At 51.3% G+C, this 13,879-nt stretch overlaps 1 protein-coding gene across 2 annotated transcripts; it reads right to left on the bottom strand.

The window, feature by feature from the left end:
- Window positions 1-429: 429 nt before the first annotated feature.
- Window positions 430-10,111, bottom strand: LOC141054163 (transcription factor Jun-like). Of its 2 annotated transcripts, none has more exons than XM_073551357.1 (2): window positions 9,852-10,111; window positions 430-5,359 (listed from the first exon to the last, which is right to left on the bottom strand). In XM_073551357.1, exon 2 carries the CDS (start codon window positions 5,193-5,195, stop codon window positions 3,783-3,785), a length of 1,413 nt encoding a protein of 470 aa, XP_073407458.1. In that variant the 5' UTR covers window positions 5,196-5,359; window positions 9,852-10,111; the 3' UTR covers window positions 430-3,782. The 2 variants fall into 2 exon arrangements, with proteins under 2 accessions (XP_073407458.1, XP_073407459.1); XM_073551358.1 differs by lacking the exon at window positions 9,852-10,111 and adding an exon at window positions 9,696-9,833.
- Between the last annotated feature and the right edge of the window lie 3,768 nt (window positions 10,112-13,879).

Here is a 13,879-nt window from a genome sequence, read left to right as displayed (position 1 = left end):
TCGACCAGCCATAAACGACTTGTCAGTGTGAACAGAGATGTATCCAGGAAGTGGTAAATAATGATGGCCCCGGAAAAAATGAGAATGCTCTGCTTTGGCCGAGCTTTGAGTACAAGGCTTAGCGATAAAATAAAAAAAAAAAAAAACACCTTTCAAATATTGAACAAACTATTTCATTTTCCAAAAAGGATTTTAGAAATCTGATTCCTGAAATTAAGGAATAGGGACATTTGCGTTAAGTGCTGCAGTTAGAAACATTTTTCCAACAAGGAGCATTAGGATATCGTTTAGGACGTACAAGTCAGCACCTAAAAATGGAGCGAAAGCTCCTTGTAAGTCTTGGCCACCAGATATTCAGCAATGACCTTTTTATGGAGTATTAATGTCTTGTCGTTAAACATTTCTCATTGAATAATTTAAGGGAGACAAAAAAAAAAAAAAATCTGAAGAAGAACTGTTCACACCAATTTATCGGATGACTGTAAAACAAATCTGTTCCTTTATTACAGTCCACATACATCTGTCTTTGTCAGGCTTGTGAAAAACAGGGCTACAATGTTGGCACACAACATCACCAACAAATGATCAGACTAGAAAATGCTTCAACAATAACAGATCACCGCTGCAAGAAACAACAAACAGTTCTGTACAAACTCCGAAAATGATAAATTACTAGAAAAACAAACGGCATCACACGAGAAGGAACGGAATTTTCTTCTCTACGTAGATACTACAGATGGGCTAGAAGATTACAAGCCCAAGCACTTATCGTCAGCACAACACAAGTGCCAAAAGCATTGCTCACACCTACGACATTAAATAAGGGCTTTCACCAAATCTAACCGGTGTAAAGACACAATAATAACAGCACTAGAACATTAAGAGAAGCCACATGGAAATGATGGGATGGGAGAAAGAGCACAAACCACGGCAGCATATTTCCATAGTACACATAACAACAAGTACACACTTTTCTTACAGGACATCTTTTGCTCCATGAACCGATGCATCAAGAAAGAAATCAAAACTTTCCTTTGTTTGTGTAGCATAGTATACATTTCACAAGTAAATTATTCAGCTCCCAAGATCAGATCTCATCAACGAAAAAAAAAAAAAAAAAAAAAAAAGGATTAAAAGCGTTAACGGACTCAAATTTTTGATGACCGCATTAAATCATCATCTCACCTCCGGTATTCATTTATCATGAAACAGATTATCCGAAAAAGTTGTGAGCCCTTAACTTGTCACTTTTCAGAGCACGGATATGCGATAAAAAACGTTACGATCTGTGGTGCGCCCAGCTGGAATGTTACACATTACAAAAAGAGAAAAAGAGGCGCGTAGGAGTTCGTGGTTACTCTCAAATTGGCCTCTTTCAAACTACTTCTTACAAAAATAGAAGTCTGAAAACACCAAACACTTCAAGTTTCAATAAATAAATAGAATGTAAATGCTCATAGGACGGAGGGAAAATGAACCCATCTGAACATTCGGCACAGAAAAAGGATCTTTCCCTCCTATTCTATAGACATTAATGTCTGAATTGCAAATTGTACCCAATGTGCAATCACCAGATAGCTTTTAATAGACATATATTCTAGCAAAAATACAAGGACATTTATATTTAGAAAATAAATATATCATAAAAAAGGTTTGGTTTTTTTTTGCCAAATGACGAGTGTTTTTAGATGCTCAGCTTAGGTTGCAACATCTTAAACCCATTGTGGCCAGGACACAAATGGCATACTCAGACTAAAATGCACTCACAAGCTGTCGGACTACCAAATGTTATCCTCGATTGTAAACAAACAGAACCAGCCTGGACCCTGACCCAAAAGTAAAAAACAAAGACACCACGTAGAGCGGGCCGGTTTGTGGGCAGGACGCAGAGCGTGGGCCAGGTACGACTGGCGCTAGCACTATAGACCCATATGCATCTGTTCTAAAAAAGGTAAACTTTTATAGGTTACACATAAAACTTTTCTGTACTGAAAATAGACTTATCACCTTAGGGACATAGAACTTTGAAATACTTTCTTTTACAGACACGGATAATAAATCAATCTGGTCCCTGATTTTCCAAAATTAAATATTAAATAATTTTCTTGTCTATTTAAAAACACATCACTTTAGGATACAAAAATACATCTAGAACCCCCAACCCGCCAAAAAAAAAAAAAAAAGCGAGAAGTAACAATATTTAAAGTCTTGCTTCAGACCGAGCGCAATAAATAAAATTAAATTTCTCAGTCTAAGTACGCCATTGCCAATCTGCTGTTACAGGACTTTAAATACCAGAATTTCTAAAACGCGTGGTCTCAAAACACGCCAGCTCCCTTTGTAAATAGCTCAGGCGGATAAGTGCAATTAAAAAAACATTTACTTGTAAGATTCAATGGCCCGAACATAAATCAGTATTGAATCCATTTTCTTCTAGCTCGCCTTAACTTTAATGACCTAAGCGAGGATCACCATATACTTCTTGGCAGATAGGTGTCTAGGACTTAAAGGGTGCTTGTGGCAGCAACAGGGACGCCATGCATCCGACAATGATCTATTAGCCATCCCAATGACGCCGAGGTCAAGGGGAAATGGGGACACGAGGCAGAATAGACATTGAGAAACCACTTGGCTCTTCCCTGGAGTATTTAGAGGCTTTTATTTTTTAACATTTCTAAAAAGCAAAGTTAAGAGTGAAAATCGGAGATTTCTCGAACCTGGGCACAAAGCGTTCGCTTGCTGCCCTTAGATAACTATCGTTTTTAGAAATGTTAAGAATAAAAATGTTAGTAAACAGAGCTAGAGAAAAGCAAAAAAAAAAAAAAAAAAAAAAATCACTCTAAGTTTACAGAGAACGTTTGACTGCTTTCTCATTTTCATTGTTTCCTTGGAGTGTGTTGGATAGGAGTATTTTTATCGCGAACGCTTGGCAGCAAAAAATAAATATGTTTCAGTTTAATATTTAGCAGTTGTTTTTTTGTAATTAGCACAGTCTGCCACTTTGTAAAGTACCTGCATATGGGACTTCGGGGAGCGGGGGGGGGGGGGGGGGGGTGTTTGAAAAAAAAAAAAGCTTTGGCACTGAATAATAAAATGTAAGCAATCTTCCTATTTACAGGGGGGTTTTTCAGCGATCCGTGTAACCACGCCGAATGTTGCGTCCTCACCATGTAAGTGTAATTGCCCCTTTTCTAGCCACACAGCCTCCTTTATCCATTTTTATGTTGTACAAAACGTGGTTATTCTCTTTTGTGGAGCAACAAATCCAAACAGGTCCAGCGAGTTAAATAAAGGCTGGGTGGAGGGAGCGATTGTAGAAGCTCATTCTCAGAGGCTCAATGTCACCCTATGGTTTGGAAAAATAATTATAATCCTTGCAGATTATTTGCCGCCTGTAACAAACAGCATTGTAGTGTTCCTCCTTCTCACATATTGCAATGCTATGTGAACACAAAAAAGCTGCTTTCCCGCATGGTAGAATTGTTGACGAGGCCTCATCAGCTCCCGACAACAGTTTGTTTTTTTGGCATATCCGCACTTTATGTGTGTGTGCGCTCTTCTACTACTCTATCAGCACATGTTATATTTTCACTTAATGGTTCCTAAATTTTGCACAAACAGCTTGCCTCGGGGAAAAAAAAAGAAAAGAAAAAAGGCAAGACAGCCAAATTAAGTGAACATTGCAATCCACTTCTGAGGAGGCCAACTCCACAGTCTCAACCCTGCGAGAGTCATTCGTTGCCTCTTGTATAACTAATAAATAGTTGACTTCTTTAATCTTTTCAGCAAGTAGAGGCTTCTCCTGTCTTGGACCCCGGTGAAGTTTTGGCCACAGCTATCTGACAACCACTAGTGACATGACTCATAACTTTATGTTTGAGCTGAGATACCTGCTCTCGCAGGAGACTAGCAGTAGATGCCAGGTCAGAGTTCTGGGACTTGAGAACCTTCACCTTCTCTTCCAAGCGTGCAATTCGCTCCAACTTCCTTTTGCGGCACTTTGAGGCAGCAATTCGGTTCCTCAGTCTTTTCCTCTCTGCTTTGATCCGCTCCTGTGTTTCTAAGTCAATCGGCGAAAGAGAAGGTGGTGTGCTCGTATCCCCTGCACTACCTGTTGGAGCACCAGACTGGGACACATCAGGGACAGTTTGTGGTTCATCTAGAGGACCCCTTACTGTATGAAGCCGGTTGAGTCCTGGAAAATGTAACTGTACAGCTGGTGTGGAACTGGCAGTATTACCAGTGTAAGTTGCTGGAGGTGGGGGTTGAGGAAGAGTAGGGCTGAGTTGTGCAGCTCCTGGGTTAAAACTGCTGAGGTTAGTGTAGACCGGTACCTCTCCGGCAGGGAGAAGTGATCGAGTTGGGTAAGATGGCGAGCTGGTAGCCAGAGCTGATGGTGAAATAGGTGCTCCCAATAGCTGATTCTGTTTATGTAAATCAGCTAAAGCTTTGACAAAGCCATCTGCAAACCCTTCTTGTTCTTGAGTGATAACCTGTTGGTTGCGGTATAGGAAAGGATGTGGAACTGTGGTTGCAGGAACTGGTGTACCCTGCTGTGGGGTGGCTACTGTAGCAGGACTTGGATTACCACTGGATGTGACTGAAAGACCAGGGCTGGAAGCCTGGATTAGGAGATGCTCTAATTCAGGAGGAGTAAGTTTAAGGAGATTCAGAGCAGCATTTGAAGGTGGAGGAAGAAGAGAGACCTCCGACGGGGTGCTGCCATTATTGCTACTGCTTGCAGTACTGTTTCCGACTGCCACCGCTATAGCACCACCTTCGGCTGTCACTGGCACTGGATTGAGGTCATTTCCAACCACAACATCACCCCCTGTAGAGTCACCAAGTCCACTGCCCCCAGCCTGCAACAATTTCAGTGCCTCACTTCCACGAGTAATAACTTCAGAGAATCCGACAGGAATGACAGCAGCAGGGACTGGTGCAGATGAAGGAGTCAGGCTTTTCTTTTTCAGGTTGCTTCCCTGAATTATAATGTTGGCACTCATCATTTTATGTTCTGGGGTGTACCTCACTCCAGCATCTCCTCCACCAGCTTGGTGAGAGCCTGCGATAACTCCAGTAGTGCCACCGCTATATCCTGAGATCTGAGCAAAGTCCTGCAAATTCAGAGTATCCTCATGATAGAAAGGAGGCTCCATTTTCACACGATCAGTGGTAGTGCTGGTCATCATCATTCTTTAACCTCCTAGTAAATAGGAGGGCGTCTGTTTAGAACTGCAAAAAGTTTTACATCAAATCCAGGGATGATATATAATAATTATTTTGTAGGAAGTCCAGGTAGTAGCGTCATGAAAAAGTTAAAATTCCAGGGAATAATGCTTGTCTTATCAGGAATGACCTATGGAGGAAAAATACAGATATTATCTGCAGTGTAGTAAAAAGGAATGTGTCAATAACCGAAAGCACTGCATGCCCGGGGGCATGAGACCTACTGACCACAGATGGACAGAAAGCACTGCATGACCGGGGGGGCAAGAGACCTGGTGACCACAGACGGACGGAAAGCACTGCATGACCGCGGGCACAAGACCTACTGACCACAGACGGACAGAAAGCACTGCATGACCGGGGGGCAGGAGACCTAATGACCACAGACGGACGGAAAGCACTGCATGATCGGGGTCATGAGACCTACTGACCACAGACGGACGGAAAGCACTGCATGACCAGGGGCATGAGACCTACTGACGACAGACATCAGGAAAGAACTGCATGACCGGGGTGCAGGAGACCGAATGACCACACACGGACGGAAAGCACTGCATGACCGGGGGCTCGAGACCTACTGACAACAGACAGAAAGCACTGCATGACCAGGGGCACGAGACCTACTGACCGCAGATGGACAGAGTGCACTGCATGACCGGAGGGCAGGAGACCTAATGACCACAGACGGATGGAAAGCACTGCATGACTGGGGGCACAAGACCTAATGACCACAGAAAGCACAGGCATGACCCGGGGGGGGGGGGCAGGAGACCTACTGACCACAGATGGACAGAAAGTACTGCATGACTGGAGGGCACGAGACCTACTGACCACAGACAGAGAGTGCACTGCATGATCGGGGGGCAGGAGACCTACTGACCACAGACGGACAGAGTGCACTGCATGACCGGGGGGCTGGAGACCGACTGACCACGGACAGACAGAGTGCACTGCATGACCGGGGGGCTGGAGACCTACTAATCACAGGCGGACAGAATGCACTGCATGACCGGAGGGCACGAGACCTACTAATCACAGGCGGACAGAATGCACTGCATGACCTGGGGGCTGGAGACCTACTAATCACAGACGGACAGAGTGCACTGCATGACCGGGGGGCTGGAGACCTACTAACCACAGACGGACAGAGTGCACTGCATGACCGGGGGGCTGGAGACCTACTAACCACAGACGGACAGAATGCACTGCATGACCGGGGGGCTGGAGACCTACTAACCACAGACGGACAGAGTGCACTGCATGACCGGGGGGCTGGAGACCTACTAACCACAGGCGGACAGAGTGCACTGCATGACCGGGGGGCTGGAGACCTACTAATCACAGGCGGACAGAATGCACTGCATGACCGGGGGGCTGGAGACCTACTAACCACAGGCGGACAGAGTGCACTGCATGACCGGGGGGCTGGAGACCTACTAACCACAGACAGACAGAATGCACTGCATGACCGGGGGGCTGGAGACCTACTAATCACAGGCGGACAGAATGCACTGCATGACCGGGGGCACGAGACCGACTGACCACGGACAGACAGAGTGCACTGCATGACCGGGGGGCTGGAGACCTACTAATCACAGACGGACAGAATGCACTGCATGACCGGGGGGCTGGAGACCTACTAATCACAGGCGGACAGAGTGCACTGCATGACCGGGGGGCTGGAGACCTACTAACCACAAACGGACAGAATGCACTGCATGACCGGGGGGCTGGAGACCTACTAATCACAGACGGACAGAATGCACTGCATGACCGGGGGGGCTGGAGACCTACTAATCACAGGCGGACAGAATGCACTGCATGACCGGGGGGCTGGAGACCTACTAACCACAGGCGGACAGAGTGCACTGCATGACCGGGGGGCTGGAGACCTACTAACCACAGACGGACAGAATGCACTGCATGACCGGGGGGCTGGAGACCTACTAACCACAGACGGACAGAATGCACTGCATGACCGGGGGGCTGGAGACCTACTAATCACAGGCGGACAGAGTGCACTGCATGACCGGGGGCACGAGACCGACTGACCACGGACAGACAGAGTGCACTGCATGACCGGGGGGCTGGAGACCTACTAACCACAGACGGACAGAATGCACTGCATGACCGGGGGGCTGGAGACCTACTAATCACAGACGGACAGAATGCACTGCATGACCGGGGGGCTGGAGACCTACTAATCACAGGCGGACAGAATGCACTGCATGACCGGGGGGCTGGAGACCTACTAACCACAGGCGGACAGAGTGCACTGCATGACCGGGGGGCTGGAGACCTACTAACCACAGACGGACAGAATGCACTGCATGACCGGGGGGCTGGAGACCTACTAATCACAGGCGGACAGAGTGCACTGCATGACCGGGGGCACGAGACCGACTGACCACGGACAGACAGAGTGCACTGCATGACCGGGGGGCTGGAGACCTACTAACCACAGACGGACAGAATGCACTGCATGACCGGGGGGCTGGAGACCTACTAATCACAGACGGACAGAATGCACTGCATGACCGGGGGGCTGGAGACCTACTAATCACAGGCGGACAGAATGCACTGCATGACCGGGGGGCTGGAGACCTACTAATCACAGGCGGACAGAATGCACTGCATGACCGGGGGGCTGGAGACCTACTAATCACAGGCGGACAGAATGCACTGCATGACCGGGGGGCTGGAGACCTACTAACCACAGGCGGACAGAGTGCACTGCATGACCGGGGGGCTGGAGACCTACTAACCACAGACGGACAGAATGCACTGCATGACCGGGGGGCTGGAGACCTACTAATCACAGGCGGACAGAATGCACTGCATGACCGGGGGGCTGGAGACCTACTAACCACAGACGGACAGAATGCACTGCATGACCGGGGGGCTGGAGACCTACTAACCACAGACGGACAGAATGCACTGCATGACCGGGGGGCTGGAGACCTACTAACCACAGACGGACAGAATGCACTGCATGACCGGGGGGCTGGAGACCTACTAATCACAGGCGGACAGAATGCACTGCATGACCGGGGGCACGAGACCGACTGACCACGGACAGACAGAGTGCACTGCATGACCGGGGGGCTGGAGACCTACTAATCACAGGCGGACAGAGTGCACTGCATGACCGGGGGGCTGGAGACCTACTAACCACAAACGGACAGAATGCACTGCATGACCGGGGGGCTGGAGACCTACTAATCACAGGCGGACAGAGTGCACTGCATGACCGGGGGCACGAGACCGACTGACCACGGACAGACAGAGTGCACTGCATGACCGGGGGGCTGGAGACCTACTAACCACAGACAGACAGAATGCACTGCATGACCGGGGGGCTGGAGACCTACTAATCACAGACGGACAGAATGCACTGCATGACCGGGGGGGCTGGAGACCTACTAATCACAGGCGGACAGAATGCACTGCATGACCGGGGGGCTGGAGACCTACTAACCACAGGCGGACAGAGTGCACTGCATGACCGGGGGGCTGGAGACCTACTAACCACAGACGGACAGAATGCACTGCATGACCGGGGGGCTGGAGACCTACTAACCACAGACGGACAGAATGCACTGCATGACCGGGGGGCTGGAGACCTACTAATCACAGGCGGACAGAGTGCACTGCATGACCGGGGGCACGAGACCGACTGACCACGGACAGACAGAGTGCACTGCATGACCGGGGGGCTGGAGACCTACTAACCACAGACGGACAGAATGCACTGCATGACCGGGGGGCTGGAGACCTACTAATCACAGACGGACAGAATGCACTGCATGACCGGGGGGCTGGAGACCTACTAATCACAGGCGGACAGAATGCACTGCATGACCGGGGGGCTGGAGACCTACTAACCACAGGCGGACAGAGTGCACTGCATGACCGGGGGGCTGGAGACCTACTAACCACAGACGGACAGAATGCACTGCATGACCGGGGGGCTGGAGACCTACTAACCACAGACGGACAGAATGCACTGCATGACCGGGGGGCTGGAGACCTACTAATCACAGACGGACAGAATGCACTGCATGACCGGGGGGCTGGAGACCTACTAATCACAGGCGGACAGAATGCACTGCATGACCGGGGGGCTGGAGACCTACTAACCACAGGCGGACAGAGTGCACTGCATGACCGGGGGGCTGGAGACCTACTAACCACAGACGGACAGAATGCACTGCATGACCGGGGGGCTGGAGACCTACTAATCACAGGCGGACAGAGTGCACTGCATGACCGGGGGCACGAGACCGACTGACCACGGACAGACAGAGTGCACTGCATGACCGGGGGGCTGGAGACCTAATTACCACAGATGGACAGAAAGATACACAAGTCACTTATAGATAGATCTCAGAAGTAGTCACACACACAAATGTACTGTATACACAAATAAAACACACACATGTACAGAAGCATGCAGACATACATACATTTAAGCACACGCACATGCAGCTTTGCTGGCAGCTCCTGCAGTCAGGACGGGCGGGCAGCAGAGGACCGTGCCCGCATCACGGCATAGCGATGCTCGGTGCCTCTCGGCAAAGTCCACACGTGTATGACTTCGCACAAACCCACGCAGCCCTTACCCCGCAGTCAGGGGGCGCTGAGGTGCCGCCGCTGTCACCGTGTCCGGGGAAGCTGAACGCTCGAGGGTCCCGACTTCTCACATCACATCGAAGCCGGCGGGGAAAGTGCACGTCCTGTGTGCTGCAGACATGCGCAGTGCAGACTTCTCGACCCTGTCTCCTCCTGTGTACCGCTCCGTAGCCCTTCAAAAAGCGGAGCACCGAGCTTCCTCCGTGACACCCAGCACTTCCCTACTGCTGGATGCGAGAGCCTAGTTGGCTAAAGGACCTTTGATGACGTCAGGACCATGTGACTCTATGGGAGGAGAGTCAGGCTGTGGGCTGTGAATGGTGGTGTGCAGTGACTGCACTGAGTAGAAAGGCGAGCTACACACAGCCTGCGTGCCCGGGAAGAATGGTGCAGGCACGGCTGGGTGCAGAGCCCGGTGTGTGAGGCACGGCTGGGTGCAGAGCCCCGGTGTGTGAGGCACGGCTGGGTGCAGAGCCCCGGTGTGTGAGGCACGGCTGGGTGCAGAGCTCCGGTGTGTGAGGCACGGCTGGGTGCAGAGCCCCGGTGTGTGAGGCACGGCTGTGTGCAGAGCCCCGGTGTGTGAGGCACGGCTGTGTGCAGAGCCCCGGTGTGTGAGGCACGGCTGTGTGCAGAGCCCCGGTGTGTGAGGCACGGCTGTGTGCAGAGCCCCGGTGTGTGAGGCACGGCTGTGTGCAGAGGCACGGCTGTGTGCAGAGGCACGGCTGTGTGCAGAGGCACGGCTGTGTGCAGAGCCCCGGTGTGTGAGGCACGGCTGGGTGCAGAGCCCCGGTGTGTGAGGCACGGCTGGGTGCAGAGCCCCGGTGTGTGAGGCACGGCTGGGTGCAGAGCCCCGGTGTGTGAGGCACGGCTGGGTGCAGAGCCCCGGTGTGTGAGGCACGGCTGGGTGCAGAGCCCCGGTGTGTGAGGCACGGCTGGGTGCAGAGCTCCGGTGTGTGAGGCACGGCTGTGTGCAGAGCCCCGGTGTGTGAGGCACGGCTGTGTGCAGAGCCCCGGTGTGTGAGGCACGGCTGTGTGCAGAGCCCCGGTGTGTGAGGCACGGCTGTGTGCAGAGCCCCGGTGTGTGAGGCACGGCTGTGTGCAGAGCCCCGGTGTGTGAGGCACGGCTGTGTGCAGAGGCACGGCTGTGTGCAGAGGCACGGCTGTGTGCAGAGGCACGGCTGTGTGCAGAGCCCCGGTGTGTGAGGCACGGCTGGGTGCAGAGCCCCGGTGTGTGAGGCACGGCTGGGTGCAGAGCCCCGGTGTGTGAGGCACGGCTGGGTGCAGAGCCCCGGTGTGTGAGGCACGGCTGGGTGCAGAGCCCCGGTGTGTGAGGCACGGCTGGGTGCAGAGGCACGGCTGTGTGCAGAGCCCCGGTGTGTGAGGCACGGCTGTGTGCAGAGGCACGGCTGGGTGCAGAGCCCCGGTGTGTGAGGCACGGCTGGGTGCAGAGCCCCGGTGTGTGAGGCACGGCTGGGTGCAGAGCCCCGGTGTGTGAGGCACGGCTGGGTGCAGAGCCCCGGTGTGTGAGGCACGGCTGGGTGCAGAGCCCCGGTGTGTGAGGCACGGCTGGGTGCAGAGCCCCGGTGTGTGAGGCACGGCTGGGTGCAGAGCTCCGGTGTGTGAGGCACGGCTGTGTGTGAGGCACGGCTGGGTGCAGAGCCCCGGTGTGTGAGGCACGGCTGGGTGCAGAGCCCCGGTGTGTGAGGCACGGCTGGGTGCAGAGCCCCGGTGTGTGAGGCACGGCTGGGTGCAGAGCCCCGGTGTGTGAGGCACGGCTGGGTGCAGAGCCCCGGTGTGTGAGGCACGGCTGGGTGCAGAGCCCCGGTGTGTGAGGCACGGCTGGGTGCAGAGCCCCGGTGTGTGAGGCACGGCTGGGTGCAGAGCCCCGGTGTGTGAGGCACGGCTGGGTGTGAGGCACGGCTGGGTGCAGAGCCCCGGTGTGTGAGGCACGGCTGGGTGTGAGGCACGGCTGGGTGCAGAGCCCCGGTGTGTGAGGCACGGCTGGGTGCAGAGCCCCGGTGTGTGAGGCACGGCTGGGTGCAGAGCCCCGGTGTGACATTCGTCGCCCATGGCAGACACATATGTAGTGCTGGCCACTGAAAGCTCTGCTGCAGAGGGTGTCTCTGTATATTTATTGCTCTGCGGCCGAGTTCTGGATACACCGTATAACATGTATGTAGCCAATCCCACACACCGCTCTGCAGCAGAGCTTTCATCTACAGTATAACATGCAGCCATTGTATTCACACACACACTCTATATATATATATATATATATATATATATATATATATTGTATATATGATCCTTTATATATCCAGCTTTGCAGTCGCTGCTTTATATGCAGCTACATTATGTATAAGATGTACACTCACTGGCCACTTTATTAGGTACACCTGTCCAACTGTGTGTTAAGACTTAATTTCTAATCAGCCAATCACATGGCGGCAACTCAGTGCATTTAGGCATGTAGACATGGTCAAGACAATCTCCTGCAGTTCAAACCGAGCATCAGTATGGGGAAGAAAGGTGATTTGAGTGCCTTTGAACGTGGCATGATTGTTGGTGCCAGAAGGGCTGGTCTGAGTATTTCAGAAACTGCTGATCTACTGGGATTTTCACGCACAACCATCTCTAGGGTTTACAGAGAATGGTCCGAAAAAGAAAAAAAATCCAGTGAGCGGCAGTTCTGTGGCCGGAAATGCCTTGTTGATGCCAGAGGTCAGAGGAGAATGGGCAGACTGGTTCGAGCTGATAGAAAGGCAACAGTGACTCAAATTGCCACCCGTTACAACCAAGGTAGGCAGAAGAGCATCTCTGAATGCACAGTGCGTCGAACTTTGAGGCAGATGGGCTACAGCAGCAGAAGACCACACTGGGTACCACTCCTCTCAGCTAAGAACAGGCATCTGATGGCTACTTTCAGCAGGATAATGCGCCATGTCATAAAGCTCGAATCATCTCAGATTGGTTTCTTGAACATGACAATGAGTTCACTGTACTCAAATGGCCTCCTCAGTCACCAGATCTCAATCCAAAAGAGCATCTTTGGGATGTGGTGGAACGGGAGATTCGCATCAGGGATGTGCAGCCGACAAATCTGCGCCAACTGTGTGATGCCATCATGTCAATATGGTCCAAAATCTCTGAGGAATGCTTCCAGCACCTTGTCGAATCTCTGCCACGAAGAATTGAGGCAGTTCTGAAGGCAAAAGGGGGTCCAACCCGTTACTAGCATGGTGTACCTAATAAAGTGGCCAGTGAGTGTATGTTTGTGTGTAGCTGTACCTGTGTAATGTGCATGCATACACAGATGTATATTATATATAGTACATATATATCGCACACATATGTTCATGTATTGCACATATCTTTATGTATATAATGTTCATGCAGCCCTTTTACAGTACACAAATCTACTGTTTCACACTGTAAATACAGACACGTTGTAAATCTCGGCTTCCATAGTACATCCAGCTGGAGTAGCTAGCCCGGAGGACTGCGATTGGAGCCTTCCTATCCTCATTTGTCAGTCCCCAGTGAGTGCCGCTAATGTGTCATGTGCATAGGAATCTTTTATTCTACATGACGATTAGTGAGGAGCGCGCGTGCTTGGATAAGCTGTAATCACGTTTGTTAGGCAATCCCTGCAGGTGTTGCGACTGTCGAACATCCGTGAGACATGCAACTGCAGGGGCTGGAACATATTATTCGAACACACCGAAAACATTCAGTTAGCCCCTGAGATAACCCCTTATCACAGCACCCTCGCTCATCACTACTGACTATTCTATAAAGATCTCCTGTGTCTCTTCCATTAGACCATTTTATTACAAGTAAGACTTTTTTCACGCTTTTTTTTTCCTGTTAAATTTCTTGTTCTCTTTGACACTTGCAATAGCATCCCATGGGGAAGGAATAAATAAATGTACAGTTGATGAGCGAACATGCTCGCCGCTACTCGGTACTCTGCCAGCACTGAGTATATCCAGGATTATTCGGCTGGAGCTTGGGTCTC

This window comes from Dendrobates tinctorius, unplaced genomic scaffold, assembly GCF_039654945.1.
Source record: "Dendrobates tinctorius isolate UK_male_01 unplaced genomic scaffold, ASM3965494v1 ptg000175l, whole genome shotgun sequence".
Taxonomy (NCBI): domain Eukaryota; kingdom Metazoa; phylum Chordata; class Amphibia; order Anura; family Dendrobatidae; genus Dendrobates; species Dendrobates tinctorius.
This window is presented reverse-complemented; position numbering and strand designations above follow the sequence as displayed.